We start from the raw sequence: 20,219 nt of genomic DNA, 5'->3' as shown, positions 1-20,219 counted from the left end.
TCCTTCTTAGTAAGCAAACTCAGGGCTAAGAATAGGGGCTGCAACTCCCAGGAGAGCTGGATGAAACCACACACTCATCCCTACAGCTCCGGGGGCTGCCGCACTCCTGCTGCGAGAAGAGGAACCAGAGCGGGTCCCTTTGGCTGTTCCCTGCCTCCTTCCTTGCAGACGGGTCCAATTTATATAACAAATGCCTCTAAATGCTGAGCACGAATCGAGGTTTCTCTCCTCCAAGCTCTGCTTTAAGTGCGTGAGGACAGTGGCTCTCAGGCCTGGGTGCAGGTTAGAATCACCGAGATATCGTCACGGCTCCTGATGCCCAGCCGACCCCAGAGGTGCCACCTTATGGCTCTGGGGTGGGGCCTGGACATCGATCGGGATGCTGGTTTTCAGTTCCTCAGGTGATTCTCAGGTGCCAGGGCTCTCGCTCTTCTATCCAGTCCTGCCAACCATTGTTGAGAACCAAGCTGTGCAGGGCCTTGGAGGGCATGGTGATGGGTGGGATTCTGTTCTCGGCCCGATTGGTACAAACCCTGTGGTTCAAAGGAGAGACGCAGCCTGGAGGCTGCATGTGAACGTGAGGGGCTCTGGGCCTACTCCAGAACAGCTTAGAAAAGACCAGTGTGGCTCCCATGAAAAGGCCACCCTTTCGCCCAAGGCCCTTTATGATTTGAGGGCAAGCTGGGAGGCACACGAGGCTTCTGCACCATCCTAGGCTTCTGCAGGCTTCACCAGGAATAAAAAAAGTCCCAGGCCAGTCCCGCCCTTGCTCTGAGGCCTGAGCAGCGGAGTTGTACCTCTTTCTTACTTTTCATGAGCATTTGATATCACTGGTCACACCCTCCTTCTAGAAGCATCTTCTCCTTTGGCATCCATCACTTCAGATCCTCCTGGCCTCCCCTTCTCAGGCCTTGTTTCCTATCACCTGGAATTTTCATTCACACTTGTGTTCAGTTACCGTTGGCTGCCAACACGCTGTCTCCATTCTGAGCCCCGGGCCTGTCACTCAGCTGCCCCCACGTGGGCACGTCTAATTCAACGTGTCTGAACCCAAATTCAAGGTCTTCTTCGGGTGCCCCCAAACACGATGCTTTTCTCTTCATCTCCCCTCGGAAAACGGCCACACCACCCTCCCAGTGGCTGGTGTGAGCTCACCAGTTCAGCCTGGTGAGGGCCTGTTTGAGTCAGTCATGGCCAGATCCGAATGGGTTCAAACTCTGCGGCCTGCCTCCACCGGCTCCTCAGAGGGTTGAGCTTGACAAAGGACGTGGTCCCTGCCTTTGTCATTCCCCGGGGACCTTCCCCGGTATTTCCCTTGAACAAACACTGTACAAACAAAAGGGCCGGGACACCGATTTCCACTGGAGCCACGCGTGCTTGACAGCCAAGAGTTTGTGTTCCTTGTCCCCCGTATTTAAACATTCTCCTCTCCAGCTTCCATCATTTGCCAGTTAAGTCAACTAATTTTCTACTAAACCCAATTTCACTCATGGCTGGAGGAAGAGCTCAGTAATTTTTCCTCATGCCATGTACTATTAATGATGCTTGAAATTATGTAAATAAAATTGATGAGTACAGCCAGTTCTGGGCAGGCGGGAAGGGAAAGGCTGAACTTTAAAATGCCCACTGCGCATTCCTGAGGACGAGTCGGGGTGCGGCCGACAGGGGGCTCTGGCTTCGCCTCTCCTTCCCGCCACAAACTGAGGGGTGGGGCATGGAGGGGACGTCTGACGTCACCTGCAGGCTATCCCCGAGCGCACCGCTCCCGCAGGCCACCTCCCTCACCCCGAAACATGTCGCAGCCGCATAGCCAGATGTGCGTTCCGTGCATTGCCCCCAACACCACGCCAGTGAGCCGGTTAATTAAAACACCGAAACGCGGGGAGCAGAGAAAAGCGGCTCCTCTGCGCAGCTTCGTTGCTTGGTCAGTCGGTGGCCAAGACATCTGCTGGGAGCATCTGCGAATAAACTACAGCCCGTGTACAAGCAGCATCTTTGTCCCGCCTTCCCCACACAGGTCATTTCGCCAGCCCAGGGAGACGTTTCTGTGGCAGAAGACAAGCTGCGACTCTCAGAATTCAGATTACCTTTATATCCTGTTGACCTATTTTCAAATTCACCTGGCGCCGCTAGCATGGAACGGCTCCTCGAGGCTGGGAGGTGAGGCTGCCCATGGTCCCGCCTCCTACAGAACCCAGGGCAACACCATGCGTGGATTCAGCGGTGTCCCTGCCCACGGCCCCTTTCCACGCTGAGACCATCTTGCTACGGGCTGCACTATGTCCCCCCAAAATTCCTATATTGGAACCCTAACCCCCAGTACCTCAGAATGTGACCTTATTTGGAGAGAGGGTCTTTACAGAGATCGAGTTGACATGAGGTCATGAGGGGGCCCCCAGTCTAATATGACTGGCATCCTTGTAAGAAGGGGGAATATGGACACACACACACACACACACACACACACACAAGGACAAGCCCAGGTGAGGACGAAGGCGGGGATCTGGGTGACGCTTCCCCAAGCCCATGAATGCCAAAGATCGCCAGCCAACCACCAGGAGCTGGGGGAGACCTGAGACAGACTCTCCTGTGAGCGTCAGAAGGAACCGACCCTACCAACACCCCGATCTCAGACTTGTGGTCTCCAGACTGTGAGACGATATTTTCTGTTGTTTAAGCCACCCGGTGTGTGCTACTTGGAGACAGCAACGCTAGCAAACCAATACACATCTGTATTTACATCTCCACTGGAAGGAAAGGGCTGCGTTTCTGTAGCATCAGGGTGAGCCCAGCAGAAAACGAGTTTGAGGAGCTTTACATGTGTCACTGGGGAAAAAGGATAGCCAAGAAATGGTGTGGCACAAAGCCCATTCCAGGTCAGCAGGTTCCCACCTGATACCCAGGGAGACGCGCGAGGGTCCCCACTGTCTGGGCCACCTCCAAAGGCTGCCTCCCTGGCCCACCCCCTCTCCTGGGCCCCCACCCCTGCTACCAAGGGTACCATTGAGGCTTCTGGGTGTGCAAATGCAGGCTGGGGAGGAATCTGCACACTCCACAAATCTTCGAGGGCCCTGAGCCCCCACCCAGGCCCTAATCCTGCCCCTCAGGACCTGAACAAGGGACATAGAAGACAGTCTCTTGAATAAGCCATGCAGGCTAGTTCACACATTCTACAATGTCCCAAGCCCACAGCTATCCCCTCCCTCAGACTGTGTACGTGTGTGTGGGAAGGGTGCTTAGAGAAGCCACAGCCTCAGTTTTTCCACTTTTCAAGCCTCACTGCTCATTCAGATCACCTGGGAGCTTTGAAAACGTGACACTTGGGTCCCACCCTTGACCAATTAAATCAGAGACACTGAGAGTGGGACCCAAACATCGATATTTTTCTCAGGAGGCTTTGCTGCAGCCAGGGGTTATAATCCCCACCTAAAACCTGTTCCAACCAACCACAGCTGGTGCTGTCAATTTTGTAGACATACTGTATTGTGTCCTTTGGGTAAGGTGGGTTTCTTTTTTTCCTTTTTATTATTTTAAAATTATATCTGGTAACAGATTTAGAAAGCACCTTCCTGAGGCTGTTCCCTGAGGTAGCTGAGCTGTTTACACAATCCTGCCCTGTCTGAGCAAGAGCGTTTGCTTGTACCTACACCCCACAGGGGACCAAGGGCCGAGCTGTGTGGGCATAGCCCTGACCTGCCCATTTAACAAACTGCAAATTGGAGATGGGGTGAGCTCTTCCTGGAGACCCTGCTTCTGGAGATTTCAGACTCACACAAGACTGGCAGGAAGTAACCTGTGGGTGGGAAGGTACGGATTCTGTGGTGTGTGCACGTGTGCAAGCATGTGCAGTGTGCTGCATGTCGTGCATGGGGTGTGTGCAAAGGTGTGTGTGTGTGCATGTGTGTGCAGTTGTGCACCTGTGTGCAGACATATGCTTGTGTGTGTGCATGTGTGGGGCGTGCACATGGTGTTTGTGCAAATGCATGCACACACATAGGTGTGCATGTGTAGTTGTACACACATGTGCATGCATGTGGGTGCATGTGTCTAGTGGGAGGAATGGCAACAGAGGGTATTTCAGATCTTGGTACTTTGCACCAGGGCCTTGCTTTCAGGGCTCCCCAGTACAGTGACCCCCATCTTCACTGCTCTGGCGCTGTGATGGGCAATGGTAGCCTCGCTGACCATAGGCCCAGTGCCAGGGCCAAGAAGTGGCCAGAGGGAAAGAAAGTACTCTGGGCAGGTAAGGGCTCCAGGTGAAGGTTGAAAGAGGAGACACCCCAGCGTGCACTGAGAGGCAGAACAACTGAGTTAAACTCCTACCTGGTAGGGAGATTTGTCAAATACCTGCTCTCTCACGGAAGGGTGATACTCTAAACATGGGATCAAAATGCCTGGGACAAGCCTTCCTGTACCCTGAGGGAGCAGTAAAGGAAGGACATTCTCAGCTCTCTGGCCCCAGAAGATGCTCGGTCAGAAGGGAGGAATCCAGCTAAACGCCGTTTGGTAAACGTGACCTCATGTCACCTTGAGCAGGAGTGAGGTGTTGGTGATGCTGACAGGAGGGGCTCCACACTCACAGCAGACTTTGTGTGTGTGGGATGAGGGCTCTGGACAGCCTCCACCCCCAGGATTCTCCTCCCTGCATCTCGGGGTCTCTGGAGACCCAGGGGACGGGCCCCCAGACCCTTCCTTGCTGCTCTGCGTGACACAGGTCTGGTCTATGGCTACCCACAGCACTGGCTGTGCCATCCACAAGCTGTCCAAGACTTTTTTGGCTTCCCACACATCATGTCCCTTTCCTCCCCCCTCCTCCTCACCACCACCTCATCTTACTTTGCTATAGGAAGCTTCGAGGCCAGAGAAAGATGTCTGTTCATGATTTGCAAACATTAGCTGCCCCTGCAGCATTCTGCTCCACAGACAGTGTTATGAGCTCGTTCAGAGGGAACTGGGGGTGGGCACAGTGCAGGCGGGCGGCAAGTGGGCACACCCGGCTCTGCACAATGTGAACAGCTTTGTCTGACAACAAAATGCTACAGTGTGAGAGCCAGAGTGAGGGCTGTGCTGGTTCCCTCTCCCAACACTGGGTAGCTAGTCTGCAGTTTCAGCACCAGCACTCTGGGACAGCTCCCAGCCTGGTTATTTGCAGCTCAGGTGACATTCATCCAGATGGGATGGGGGTGCTATTTCAAGGTGGCACCTCCTCTCCCAGAACCTGCTGCCCCACCTGGAACTGTGCTTCCCAATGCTGCCACCGCCGTGCAGCCCCTCATTAGAAACTGTCCCATTCTCCCCTTTCACATCCTCACTTACATGACACTTTGCATCTTTACTAGGCCTACTGGAGACAAATGTATCAGCCTAAAAGAATGACACCAGCGGTGTAAATTTCAAGCCACGAAGATGAAAACCAAGTCACTAGGTCATTTAATGGCCTCACAGCACAACCCAGCCTCAGCCTCCTTCCCCCCCTACTCAGTATGGCTGGTCCTGGCACCTCCCTCTGATCGAGGCCACGAGAAGTTCTCCCCAAGTGATTGACAGACAGTTGACCTAGGATTGTTGATGGCTCTGCCCCCATCAGCACCCTCCTCTCTCCAACACGCCTGTGCTACAGAACACTAGCATTCAAGGCCAGGAGAAAATGCTGACCAGAAAGAGAGACATCTAGACCCAACAGACTATCAAGATGGTGGGCGGGTTCCGAACAGGAATCACAATTTAGCTTGAAAACCACCTGAGTAAGTTACTGGGCTGATGAAGAAAGTCAATTTGCAGGCCAATAACTCTGAGGCTTTCCGTAGTTATGCTCTAGGGCAAAGTAAGAACAATGTCATCCAAATGACAATGAAAAGGAGAAACAGACATCCATTGAGCACAAAAATCCCTAACCCTAAAGAAAAAGATGCAACAGTTTGATTACATTAAAATTAAGGCCTTCTGTTAAAAAAAAAAAAAAGAAAGAAAGAAACACATAAATTCCAAAGACAATCCAATAAGGAGATTTTTAAACACATGTAACTCAGACATGATTTATACCCATAATAGATATAAAGAACTCCTACAACTCCATAAGGACATGATAAACAACCCAGCAGCAAAGTGAGCAAATGACACAAATGGGCATTTCACCAAGAGGAAAGGACAGACAAATATATGACAGGATGCTCAGCCTCATTAGTCGTCAAGGAAACCCTAAGAAGATATGGTGCCACTTCACGCCCTCAGTTGGGAAGCCTGATAACACTGAGTGTGGGTGAGAATGTGGCCCCGGGGAACACACATATGGTGGGGCTGCCTTAGTGCAATCACGTAGGAAAACAGTTGGCATTATCTTGTAAAGTTGAGCTTTCACACACCCCAAAGCCCCAGCCACTGGGCGCCTCAGTTTATACCCAACAAAAACTGACACAGGTACACCAGGTGACATACACAAGTATGTCCACCAATACATTATCTAAAATAACTTGTAAAAGCAGGAAAATACAGCCACAGACAGGAATAGTGGATAAATAGTTATAGTACTTTCACACAATGGAATATTATACAGAAGAGAAAATGAAAGGGAACAACACGGATGAATCCTGGACACAGAATAAAGCAAGTGAAGAAAGCACGTCTCAGACGACATACTGTATATGCCATTTTTACAAAGCTCAAAACCAAACCAAAATACAACTAAACCATATACTGTTTATGGATACATGAATATGTAAAAAAGAAACTTTTTTTTTTTTTCCAAAAAGCAAAGGAATGCTAAACAAAACCCAAGTTACAGGTTTCCTCGGGGGGCAGCAGGGGGACGGGTGAGAGAGGGCGTCCCCAGGCAAAGACAAGTCCTGGTAATACTCTCACTCCGAAGTCAGACGGCGGAATCACAGGACCTCCCTCTATTCTTGGGCCCATAACATGTGTCGCAGATATTTTTGTATGTATCAAATAATAAACATCAATAAAAAAATAAGAAAAGTCATATGCATTTCTTCATCCCACAGATCTAGCAGTTGAAAATGAACCTAATCAGACTCACTCACGCACACACAATCCTACGCCCCTCTCATCACCAGTCCCCTACCTCCAACAGCATCAGAGGCACCTCAGAAAGGCAAGCACTGGGGAAGGGGTGGGCACCACCAGCCCACCTCACCCCCCCTCCAGGTCTTACTGGCCCCCAACCCCCAGAATAGGCCCAGGAAGGAGCCCAGTTCCGGAAGAGAAACACCAAGGCTGTTCCAAGACCACCGGGATGGCATGTAGAGGGGACCCCCCCATCTGCATAACATGGCTCAATTCCACAGCCCTTATTTGTCAGCCCAGAGCACAAACACCAGGGTACCCGCAGACCTGGAGATGGAGAACTCAACCGTGTGAACAGCACAATGCAAATACACTTCCTTGGTGCATCCCAAATGTGACCCGGTGTCACCATGGAGGAGGAGGGGGTGGGTGGCAGACTAAGCAGGTAAAGCGGGAGCGCCTGGGGATGGGGTTCCCCTTCTTCTGCTCCCCTCCCCTGGCACTCACCTCTGCAGCTCCTTCAGGGACACTGTGATCCGCAGGCCGTGGCCCAGGATGTAGAGAGCAGCCAGGATGTCCGCCCACTGCACCATCTCCCCCAGAGGCCCGCCCTTCAGCACCCTTGGGCTGAACACGTCCCCAGACTCCTCTGTCAGGAAGCCGATGTGGATGAGGATCTGAGGGGACACAGAGGGTCAACACAAAGGAGCAACAGCACTCGGCCCTGCCACCCCAGGGAGACCAGCTGGCAGCAAACTGTCCCCAGGCTGTGCCTGCACAGGCGCTTTCTGTTAGCGGGGGAACCAAGAGGCAGAGTAACAGAGCTGGGCACTGGCGATACAGGTGAACAAAAACGGTCACATCCTGCCCTCAAGGTGCTTACGTTCCAGATGGAAGAGGAGACAACAGTGAACACAGACAAGAGAATTTCATGAAATGATAGGGACTCTGAAAGAAATAGACAGGGTGATGTGCGAGTCAGGTATGTACTTATTAGATGGATGGAAGGATGGATGGATGGATGGATGGATGGATGGATGGATGGATGGATGGATGGGTGGGTGGGTGGATGGAGGGAAGGAGGGAAGGAAGGAAGGAGAGAAGGAAAGAAGGAAGGAAGGAAGGGAGAATGCATGGATGGATGGATGGATGGATGGATGGATGGATGGATGGATGGATGGATGGATAGGTGGGTGGGTGGATGGATGGATAGGTGGGTGGGTGGATGGATGGATGGATGGATGGATGGATGGATGGACCAACAGACCTCCCCCAAACAGGCTACCTTATTCCCAACATTGCAGACAAACACCATGACTTTTCTGCCAGACAAGAATAAGATTGTTTGCAGAATGCAGGACCCCTAAGGGAGCAGGTGGGCTTTTCATTCTGCCTCAGACCTGAAAAGAGCTACCACACACATCTATCCTGACTCTGCCTCCCCTCTCCCTTCTGGCTCAAATTCAAATAAATTCTATAAAACTCTTTCGAGGGCAGACCCAGTGTGCCACTTGGAATCCTGAGGCCCTGAGCTCATTTTCTCAGCTCTGAGCTCAGCTCCCTGAACACACAAAGAGGATAAGTTACCTGCTTCTGGTCCCTCTGGGTGCCCCCCAGCTTCTGCGCCAGGCGCTGGGCAGCAAGGGCCCACTGGGCAGTGAGCCGCTTGGTCCGTTTCTTCATGAAGATTAGAGACTCTTTCCCGCTGCCCATCAGCTCCAGCAGGTGGGACAGGTTGCTCCGGAAAACTGCCTGGAGGGAAGTCCAATCCCCGGTTCTCTAACCCCCAGACCTGTGGCTATGCCACCGCCATCGCCTGCAGCCCTGAGGACAGGGGCCGGCACACTCCCAGGGAGTCTGGAGCCTGCTCTAGGTCTTTTCCCCTTAAGAGGCCCACCGGCCCCAACAGCTGGGGCGCCCCGGCCAAGCTGGTCTGTCCCAGCCCAGCTCCGACCAGCCTCCCGAGCCCTCCGGGACGTGGTCAGCTCTGACAGTTCCCAGGGATCCCTGCTGTTACAAGGAGGCAGTGAGGGCAGTGGTCAGAGCAGGGGCTCACATGGCAGGGAGGCTGGGCCGCGTGCCAGTGGAGCCAGAGTTAACTATATGCCTTGAGCAAGTTAGCTCAGCTCTCTGGACCTCATCTAGACCGACCCCATCTAGGTTCATCATCTGATGCATACGCTCACACGAGGACTGCTGGAGGGTTTAAGTACAAATAGTGTCTGGCATGCAGGAAGCCCTCAAGAAGGGCCGGCTATTATTACTATTAGAGTCCATGACGCAGGCGCCTCCAGGGCCCCAGCCTGCCCCTCAAGTAAGCCCAGCTTTGCAGCATCCCCAGAAGGTAGGACGGGCACCGTCAGGCTGGTTTCCTGTCCAGGACGGCCGGCTGGGACCTGCCCACCCACCAGGCAGAGCTGCAGCCTCGTTTTACTGGGGGTAAGAGTTCCTCCCACTGTCCCCCAGGGCTGTCCAGCCAGGGGAGGCCAGCTGGCATGTCCACCAACCCCTCACTGGCCCACCCACCTCCCAGGCCTACCTGGACTTTGGGGAAGGGTTTGGGGGCTGTGTGGGTGGCCGTCTCGTTCCTCCAGGGCAGCGGGGGACAAAACCACTCGACCTCACTGAGGTAGATGAGGAAGGAGCACTCGGTGCCATCCACCCCGAAGAAGGCATAGCAGGGGTCAGAGGTCCAGCGGGCACGCATCCACTGCAGAGAGGCCAGCCTGGGCCAGGGGGCCGGTACCGGCCCACCCGCAACCTTGGCGTCCCCTGCATGCATGTCCCTGGGGATCCTGAGGTTCCCCCAGGATGGAGCCTCTGGGGCCCACCCCAAAGATGCAGCGAGGGACAGAAGCAGGGGAGAGAGACTGAACTAGGGCCCCAAGACCCTGTCCTGGCCAGTGAGAACCTCAGGGAGGGCCAGGCTGGACCACCATCTCCCAGGCCCAGAAAGAGGACGCCCCTGGGGAAATAAAGCCAGGTCAGGACACAGTAGCAGGGGCAGCACCTTGGGACCTGGCGGGATACAGCTGAGGCCAAGGTCAGGAGCAGTCTTGGAGGAGGCAGGGGCTGGGACTAGGGCAGGACCCACCCACAGTGATCCCCACAAGGTCACCGAGCTAGTCTGGGGCATAGCCCCTACAGAGGAGCCCCCTTGCTGGTCACGCCCACCCTCAGCCCCAGGCCTCACCTCCACCTTCCCTGAGCAGTCGGGAAACTTGGGGTCACTAGGTGCCTCACACTGGTCCCGCCGGCCTTCAGACACTATCAGGAGAGAAGGTCATCTTGCTGAGGACCTGGGTCCAAGATGGAGCCCGGTAGACACAGGTGTGAGGAGGGGCTGGGCTGGGTGGGAGGGGTAGGGCAGAGCGGGCACAGCATTCAGCCTGAGTTTACTCACCTGAAAGGCCACCCGCCAAGGCGTCCCTAAGCCTGGGCTGCCCCCTCTGCCACCACGCCCACTCTCCTTAGGAGGTTCAGACCCAGTAAGGAGCTGGCTTAAATGGCTATGGACCAGCTGCTGCCTGGACGGGAAGGCCTCATACACCCCCCCAAAGGCACCCCCACCTGTTTCAGGGGGCAGAGATTGGGCCTGTAGCCCCAGACTGCTGCTCCCCACATCAAGTGGAGGTTGAGAGACCTCTGCTGTCCTCAGCACCTTACACCAGGTCGGGGGGGATGAACCCAAGTCACCCTGCTGAGAGTCTGAAACGGGGTCGAGGAGCCTGGGCAGCTGCTATGGGAGAAGTCAGGGCCCCGCCCCGGACGTCCCCCAGAACACTGGCCTCCTGGGGGTCAAGGGGTGCTCCGGGCGCCCACCCTTGCTGTGCAGGAGCAGGCTGTGGCGCAGCAGCTGGTCCACCTTGACAGCAATGTCCGAGACGTTCTGAGCGATGGCCTGGATCCTTTCCATGAGGCCGGCCCCAGAGGGCAGCCTAAGAGGGAGAAGCCAGGGCTTAGCAGCAGAGCCTGCCTTGGTGGCCTTCCCAGCGAGGCCTCAGCCAGCAAGCAACGCGGGAGGATGCCGGGCTACCAGCACCCACAGGCTGCCACCTACAATGAACGGAAACGCAGAGGCAGTGACGGATGGCGAAAGTCAGGCCAGGCAATGGGGCCATCAGCCCGCGCCCCCCAGCCCGGGCTGGAGGGGATCTCTAAACATCCAGTGCACACACCTTACACCGTGTGGGAAAGCCCACATCTGCATGTGCCAGGCGTGTCTGCAGGAGTTTCGAAGGGCAGTGCCTGGGGCTGAGGCAGGCCCAGAATTCCATTCAGGAGCCTGCACAGGACCAGCGAGGGACCTCAGGTGGCAGAGACCATTTTCCTGGGCACAGCCAGCTGCCTGAGTCTGTTTCTCTCTTTCTTCCCAGAAGGGCTATATCGTGCCAAAATAAATTCCACCCAAAGCAGCCTGGGGACTTGCCAACTATTAAATCTCGAGTAAATTATTGTTGGGTTCTGAGAATGAATTCTTCCCAAGATCTTAAATGTGTTGACTGCCACAAATATCATAGCCCTCCCACCCCACCATCAATACTCATGTTGCCTTTATTTGGGGAGAATTTATTTCCCTGTACTGATTACTCCTCAACTCCCAGAGAAGTTTATTAGACGTCACACGCAGTATTCATCTCATTGCAAACACTTCTACTGAGATACATCTCACTCTGCAGGCATATGGGTCTCAGTGCAAGCGAGACCCTGGGGGCTTCTTCCAGGAAGCTGCTTGCTGGTTTCAGCGCATCCATTCTGTTTCCTTTCATTCTTACCTGGTCCTCTGGCTTTGCAGGCCCAGTTTAAGCTCGGTTTATCCCTTTACAAAGACGGGGTCTTGATTGCCACACGTAATTGGAATTATATGAAGGAGAATTTTTTCCAACCCGGGCTCTTCTCAGGTCTTTAAAACCCACCCCCCCTCCTCTTCTCGGCTGGTGACCTGCCCACCATAGAAGGCACAGTAGTGACCCCCAGTGGCCACCTGCCCTCTCAGGCCACCCTCCGCTCCTACCTCCACTTTCTGTAACGGGAGCAAGGGTGGTTACAGAAAAGGGAGACTAGTATTGGGGACCAGCAGGGGCAAGGCAGACCTGGAGGTGGGGACGGGGGAAAAAGGAAGCATGTGACAGGAGGCGCAATGTACACAATGTACACACAATCAGGTCAATCCACTCAAAAACAAACAACTTGCGTGGAAAACGGCATCGCCTCTATATTTGTTTCCTGGGGCTGCCGTACCAAACTACCATCCATTTGGTGGCTTAAAACAACACACATTGATTCTCTCACAGTTCTAGAGGCCAGACGTCTGAGATAAGGTGTAGGTGGGGCTGGTTCCTCCCGGTGCCTCTGAGAAAGCATCTGTTCCCGGCCTCTCTCCCAGCCTCCGGTGGGGGCGGCAATCCTTGGCAGCGTTCCTTGGCTTGTGGCTGCCTCTCTCCAACCTCTGTCATCACTTGGCTTCTCTGTGTGTCCAAATTTCCTCTTCTTATAAGGACACTGGTCATTGGATCAGGGCTCACCCACATCTTGCATGACCTCATCTTAATTTGATCACATCTGCAAAGACTCTATTTTCACATAAGATCACCGTCATAGGTACTGGGGGCGAGGACTTCAACGTATGTTTTCAGAGGACACAATTCAACCCACAATGGCCTCCTGTGAGACTACAAATACGAATGAGAAGAGCTGTAAAAGACGAATGCTTCTTCTGCTCAAAAGATCCACGGGCAGGAAGAAGTAAGAATATTTCTCGTTGGTCTTCAGATTGTCAAGAATGCTGTTGGGAAGAGAACATCCGCTTGTCTTCAATTTACAGTAATGCACAAGGAAATGAGCTGGAGCTCTGCCTCTTAGGAGCTGTGTGACCCTGGGCAAGTCACTTACCCTCTCTGTGCCTCGGCACACTCCTTTTTTAAAATGGAGAAGAAAATGGCCCAACCTCGTAGAGTTATGGTGACGCCCAACAGAGGAAAGATGTGGAGAACACAGATGAGCAGCACCCACATGGCATAAGCCCTGGGTTAACCAGCATCACCGCTACCGCGGTGGTGTGGTTGGAGCTGCAGCAAAAGAGATCTGGGCTGATCAGGGTTTCTCAACTTTCTTTCATTATGGGCCCCTACGGAGCCTTTGGAGACATTTTGCCCTTCTCAACCCCCACCCCTTGGAATGTCATCACCCCCTCAGATGTTCTGCTTATCTGTTTACACAACATGGCCTAAGATTGTCTTGTCCCTCAAGAACCAGTTTTCACCCAATTCGGGGGGTGGTACCCTCCCATTGAGAATGCCTGGGTCAGACCAGAGAAGGAACGAGATGACCTGGACCTCACTGGGCTCTGAAATGAGTTCCAAATGAGGGTTGGGGCACTGTTTCCCCACCAATCTATGAGAACAGGGTGGACCCTCTTCTGACTGGAAAGAATATTTAGGCGACCAAAGAAGGCGGCCACAGTGCCGACGGCCGGAACCTGACAGACGCTGGATCTGAGTTGGTACCGAACACAGGTGGCCACGGCATGACAAGGGGTGCTCTGGGGTGAGGAAGGACCAGATGCCCTTCTTGACTTCTAACTGGAGACCCCAGAGCACAAATGACCCATCAGGGACCAGCTGGTGGTCCTGCCAGGTCTCCGGAGACAGTGGAAGGGACCCCACCCTACTTCGAGTCTTCCCGAAAGCGTCTCTCCCTCGAGGCTCCACTCCTTCTACCCTATGGGAGCCAGATCACTTCTCTGAGCCCCCTGTACCCCGGGGTGCAGTTGTGAGTAGCAGGCCTGAAACCCCCAAAGGAGCCTGGAATCGTCCAGGACAAGGACGCACTTTCATATGTGGAGCCTGATACTGCCCCGTACAGGCCATGTGATCAGGGGTCCATCACTATTTTGGATTGAAAAGTGTCCCCCAAAATTCCCATCCACCCGGCACCTCAGAACATGACCATACTTGGAAATGGGGTTTCTGCAGACGGACTTAATTGAGGTCAGACTGGATTCGGGCAGCCCTGAGCTCAATGACTGGTGTCTTTGTAAGAGGCCACGTGAGGATGCACAGGGAGAAGACAGCCGTGTGCTGACGGAGGCGGACGGCAGTGCTGCATCTACAAACCAGAAGCTGGAGGAGGCAGGAAGGACCCTCCCCTGGAGCCTTCGGAAAGAACGAGGCCCTGAAGACACCCTGATTTCAGACTTCCAGCCTCCAGAACGGAGAGAGAATACATTTCTGTTGTTTGAAGCCATCTGGTTTGTGGTCATTTTTTTATGGCAGCCCCAGGACACGCATATAATCACCATCTGCAGAACTGAAGAAAAGCGGTTTTTAATCCATCACAAAAGGAGCGCCCAGGTTCTCCTGTCTCCCCTCCCCCACCCCGGCTGTCAGGCACTTCTTCTGTCCAACCTGTGCTCCCTTTGCTGAAACTCAAGCTTAATTCTGCTGCTACTGTCACAGGAGATGAAGAACTAGGGACCCCCATGACTTCTCAAGCCCGGGGTCAGTGACTCTCCCCATTATTCAGAGATTTATTGGAAAGAGTCAGGGCCTCGGAGTCAGAGGTCCTAGATTCCAGTCCAGGCTCCACGGGAGAGCTGTGTGACCTTGGGCGAGTTACTTAACCTCTCTGAACTCAGGGGTTGTCTCCGGTAAAATCTGAATAATCTCAACTACCTCACAGAGTGATTGCAAGGATTAGACACAAGGCTGACTGCAAAAAGCTCAGCATACAGTAGGCACTCAGTAAATGCTTGAGATGCTTTCAACTCCCTACCTACAGCGGTCACCCCAGCCCCGAGAAGAAGTGTCCTGAGTCTAACTATAGAGCAAAGCACTTCACTTTTTCAGGGATTCAGCAATTTTCATATGACAAGCGTTTCTGCATAAAACATATCGCTAGCTCGGGCTTTAAATAGTGCAGATGGCATCTGTCTGATTTAACAAGTTCAACTTGTTCAAAACGGAATTACTTGGCGTCACTATTATTATACTGGACTTAGCATGTGTGCAGCACTTTCTATTTTCAAATCATATGTGATTAGGCTTCTCTCTCTGAGAAGTTTTTTTATTTTTATTTTTTTTATTTTTATTTTTTTTAAATGACAAAGTGGATGGCACGAGACCTCAGACTACAGACACTGGTGACCTGGGAAACACTTAAGTGGAACAGGAAGTGGGGGAGATGGACTGGGGAGAAGGCGGACAGCTGCCTCCAGCCCATCGATGGTGCCCAAGGGAACCCAGAGTCATGGGATTGTCACCGTGGTGTCAGGGTGCAGCAGGCCTGACTCTCCATCAAGCCCAGGAGGCACAGTGCCAGGGTTCACAATGCTTTTAGGGGTCCACGAACATGTTTTAATTTTTTAAAAATCAGGGAAAACATTGTAGGTCAAAGAAAATGTTTTCTATGGAAGATGAAAATATTTGTCTCTCTACCAATGCGGCCATAAAATATAATTTTCCTATTGGTTAAACTGTGATCCCTACAATTTGTATGTTACAGTCCTAACTCCCAGTATCTCAAAACGTGAACTTATTTGAAAGGAAGGAATTATTTCCGGAATTACATTTGGGTGCAATTAGTGGAGTGAATATGAGGTCATACTGGAGAAGGGTAGGCCTGAGTCCAACGTGACTGGTCTCCTAACAAAAAGGGGAATTTGGACGCAGACACACACATGGGAAGACTGGGATTATGCTGCCATAACCCAGAAACTACCCGAAGCCAGGAGAAGGACCTGGAACACATCCTCCTAAGCGCCTTCAAAGAGAGTGTGGCCCTGCTAACACTCTGCCACACCTGGATCTTGAACTTCTGGCCTCTAGAACTGTGAGACAACACATTCCTGCTGTTTAAGCTCCTCAGTGTGCGGGACCTTATCCCGGAAGCCCTAGGAAACTAATACAACTTTTCATATTTTTTCTGGAGGAAGGACCCCTGTAGTCCTGACACAGCCCAGAAAGGCAGGACTCTCCCCAGACATTAGCATGTGAGGAGAACAGGAGAAAACATTCTGGGAATGACAATAATAAAGTATCCACCGGGGAGCACTCACTTGCCAAGCTTTTTATGTACATGGTCTCATTTCATTCTCCTGATATCATGATTCCTTTTTAATGGCCCCACTGTACGGATGAGGCAACCAAGGCACAGCAAGGTTGAGCTACTTGCTCAGGGTCACACAGCTATTGAGTGGGAAATCGGGTTCCAGCCCAGCAGCTTGGTTCCTGCTGAAAAGGCTGCTGTGCCACAGAAGGGCACAGGGGACAAGATACTTCTGGGGGGCGGGGGGGTGCTGAGCAACGAGGGCTGTGGGAGGACAGCGATTCAGCCCTTCCAGACAAACGCCTGGACACTCATGCTGAGATTATACAAGGGCCCCAGTCCTGTGTCCTCAGTATGGGAAGCAGCCTGGAGTCACAGATGCAACACTGGACCCAATCAATCAGAAAAGGCAGGCTGCCCTGGGACGTGGCTGGATTGCACAGAGAAAACCCATTGCCCAGCCCCTCCCTCCTGGGCAGTAGTGCCCATAAGGGAGCTGTGAGGCAGGCACCAATTCACCTGGAAGGGGTCTGTGCCTCCAGGTGGGCACAGGGGCAGGACATCAGGCCAAGGCCATGACCGAGCAAAAAACCATAGGCCCTTTCGGGTCTCGGGTGTGACAATCACAGGAATGGGACACTGAGCACCATTTCTATGGGGCTAACAGTGAACACCTTCCTGGCAGGTGGCAAAGGCAGAAAGAGTTCTGGCCGAAGGGGTTTCCCTAGCAACACCCATCCTAACCCTGTAGGGCCTGTTACCAGCGGACAAGCCCAGGCAGGCGGACCATGGAGACGATCCCCTCGGCCTTTCTCCCCCCATCTAATGCACCCCTAACCTTCCTTCCACTCGCACCATTGACTGAGAGCCCTTTAACCCTCCTCCCACTTACGGCATATTTTTATTTCTTTCCTTTTTTATCTTTGGTACATGCATTTTAAAAGCAGAGAGTGGGTAAGCCAGATGAGCCTGAACTGGTGGGCTTCTGGCAGAGTGGCAGGACTGTAGCAGTGAAGACGTGGAGAGGCGGGGAGGGGGCAGGCTGGGGTCTCAGACGGGTGCCCAGGGGGAGGGCCCGCCGACATGTGCCTTCCACACAGATTTCCTACACGCCGGCTCGCTGCCAGGCTCTGCTCTGGGCGCGGAGATACACAGGAGAACCACACAGAGGCCCAGCACGGGAGGTGACTCCCATGCGGCGGCTTTGAGGCCTAAATGGTATCACATACTTGGCCTTGGTTTTAATTGTCACTTGTAGGGCACCTGTTACTGTTATTACTTGTGGTGGGCACTCCAAGCTAGGTCCCTCCCCTTCTGGATAGCATGAAGCTCCCCAATTAAATGCTCTACACGGAATGGCCCACATTTGAAAAAGGTGAGTCTCCCACATTGAAACCGCTGACCCAGGGACTTAAATGGATCTGAGGCCGAGATGATTCCAGCCCCTGCAGGAAGGTTGACCGGGAGACCAGCCTCACAATGTCCCCCTTCCAGACCCAGGACTGGGCTCCTGGCTGAGGCGAGTCTGGCCCAGGCCTTCACACTTAACCCTGTAGTAGGAGGTTATTCCTGAGCCAGGCTGGGGCCTCCCCACAGACAGTGAGGTTCTCTGGCCTCAGCCTATAAACTCTGGGTGCCAGGCAGGGGCAGAAAGGTTGGGGGGCCTTTTGCGTTATCAGGAAGCTCTTAGGGCCAGCAGGGCTGACACACCAACCCAAAGAGTCCCACCATCCCTCCCAGTTGGGCAGAGACCCACAAGGAATCATGGGACCTTTTAACCCCCCATAAATGTGGCAGTCCTGAGATTGCCCCAGCTCTCAGCACCACTGGGCTGTACAGACAACAGAGGCCGGGCTCAGTCCCCACTGGCTCTATGGCCTGGGCCAGTCCTTTCCCTGCCTGCGCCCAGCTCCTTCATCTGGGAATTGTACACCTGGATAGGACCTTCTCCTTGGTCAAGGTCAAAGTTCATAAAAAGCACTCAGTAGAGGGTGGCTGCTATTCTTCCTTATTATCATCACTCATTATTATTACTGCTAGTTCAGCCCACTGTGCAACAAAGTCCTGGGAACCCAGAACGCACCTCCCAGGGCCGAGGGCCACCCCAGGTGTGGTACTGGCTGGAAGGGTTCCCTGAGCTCTCTCAGCCATAAAGGTGCCCACAGTGGCCCGAGCCAGCCTGAAACATAAGAGTCTGCAAACAACCATGGACAGGGACGAGAGAGGCAAAACGATGGCCTGGGATCTGCTGGCACCTTCTGAGGAAGCTAATGCTGCCCCTGTCCCAAGGGAAGGGGGCTAACAGGTGGCCCGGGAGCTCTAACTGCCCCGCCTGGTGGAGCTACCCCCGCGGTGTGCCCAAACCATTCACCCTGCCTTCGTTGGAGACACCACGACCTTGAGAACCCGTGCGGGACCCACATCCCAGGACCTCTGAGCGCCATGGGACCTCAGACACCTTCTGGTCCCGCCCCTTACCGTACTATGTGAAGGGGAAACTGCCCAGGAGAAGATAAAATGAAGTCATGCTGTGGGCTGGGAAGAGGGCAGGGACTCGCACCCAGCCCTGGCCCCTTCCCACTGCATCGATGAAATCGTTAAATGCACTCGGCGTGCGAGACCTGGGCCTGCCCTGCATGCTTTCTGCACATCTACTAAGCACCAGAAATTCCACCACCACGATCACTTCTTACTTGGAAAGTAAAAGAACCCCAAGCCAGGCTCTGGTCATCCCTCTCCCCACCCCCAGGGGCCACCCTGGAAGTACCCTAAGAATCCATGGTATTCGAAGTCCTGCCCAGGAGTCCCTCCCCTCACACCCACAAAGAGACGCCAGCCCCTTGCTGTGGCCTCCTGGAGCCAGCTGCCCCTGAGGCTGAGCCTGGTGTACTCAGTCTCCAGGCAGCAAAGGGGCAGCTAACACCACAGGACCCCGCCAGCCACTGAATGCTCTGCTCCATGTACCACCCAGGGCCAGGGAACCCTGGCTCCTGTCAGTGGCCTGTGGCCACTTCTCCTCCCAACACCGGCTACAAGAGCCCCCCACCCCCCAGGCTCCGGCCCCTCCTCCCAGCCCCTCGAGGCAATCACTAATTCCAGCCCTCATTCCCCTGGCCCCTTGAAGAGCTCTCCAGGACGCCTGGGGAAGGAGGTTTAATTTCACGGGTTCCTCCCATGATTTATGAGGGTTGCATCCAATTAACAGGGTATTGATTTCCGCACAGCTGGCCAGCGTGCTTGCTGGGAGTTGTTATTTCATCATGAAACTGACCGCCTTCCCTTTAAAAACACGGAGACTCCTGCACACAGGTGCTCACAGATATACCTACCAAGAGACACAAGCATGTACAGCCAGGACGGGAGACGTGTTCTCTCTGTTTGTCTGTCAGTCTTTCTGTCTCTCTCTCTCACACACACACCACATGGAAACCCTCACCCTGGTGTCCAGCCTTCCCTGCATTTCTACTGCTCCCTCCTCAGCTTCAGCCCCTCTTCACCCTCATCCAGAGTCCCTGATGCTGCAGGAGATTCCAAAAAGATGATCATGGATCTGCCAGGCCCTCCCCAAGCAAGAGCAGAGAGGATTCCTCTCTCCTGCACCAAGAAATATACGTATGAGGTCGGACAATTAAGTTTGCGAATTCATCCTGGAAAAAGTGCTACATGCCTCATTGCTGAATATCACTACGGTCACCTTCGAAGTCCCCCCCTTGGGAAGCTATGCACCAACGCCAGTGCCTAGTCCACCCTCAAAGCAATTTTGGAACTCTTTTTCTGGAATGGCCATTAGAGCTGTCGTCGTATTTACCTTTGATGTCCTGAATGTCATAAAAATGTCTTCCTTTCAATATTTCCTTTCTCTTTGGGTAAAGAAAGAAGTCATTGGGGGCCAGATCAGGTGAGTAGGGCGGGTGTTCCAATACAGTTATTTGTTTACTGGCTAAAAACTCCCTCACAGGCAGTGCCGTGTGAGCTGGTGCATTGTCATGATGCAAGAGCCATGAATTGTTGGTGAAAAGTTCAGGTCATCTAACTTTTTCACGCAGCCTTTTCAGCACTTCCAAATAGTAAACTTGGTTAACTGTTTGTCCAGTTGGTACAAATTCATAATGAATAATCCCTCTGATATCAAAAACGATTAGCAACATAGTTGC

The 20,219-nt window shown here is 53.4% G+C and overlaps 1 protein-coding gene across 4 annotated transcripts in view; it reads right to left on the bottom strand.

Annotated features, from left to right (window-relative positions):
• The window catches only part of MGAT5B (alpha-1,6-mannosylglycoprotein 6-beta-N-acetylglucosaminyltransferase B), a 66,053-nt gene that overhangs the window by 28,124 nt on the left and 17,710 nt on the right, over window positions 1–20,219 (bottom strand). For 3 of the 4 annotated variants that reach the window (XM_074319630.1, XM_074319631.1, XM_074319629.1), the window contains exons 4-8: window positions 10,843–10,958; window positions 10,214–10,287; window positions 9,560–9,730; window positions 8,608–8,772; window positions 7,528–7,697 (exon numbers count right to left, since the gene is read on the bottom strand). In XM_074319630.1, the coding sequence (XP_074175731.1) occupies window positions 7,528–7,697; window positions 8,608–8,772; window positions 9,560–9,730; window positions 10,214–10,287; window positions 10,843–10,958 (696 nt within the window). The remainder of the gene's footprint in view (window positions 1–7,527; window positions 7,698–8,607; window positions 8,773–9,559; window positions 9,731–10,213; window positions 10,288–10,842; window positions 10,959–20,219) is intronic. The other variant, XM_074319632.1, reaches the window with a different exon arrangement.

This window comes from Rhinolophus sinicus, linkage group LG15 (genome assembly GCF_036562045.2).
Source record: "Rhinolophus sinicus isolate RSC01 linkage group LG15, ASM3656204v1, whole genome shotgun sequence".
NCBI classification, from domain to species: Eukaryota; Metazoa; Chordata; class Mammalia; order Chiroptera; family Rhinolophidae; genus Rhinolophus; species Rhinolophus sinicus.
Note: the sequence above shows the minus strand (reverse complement) of the source record. Positions and strands in the feature narration are given on the sequence as shown.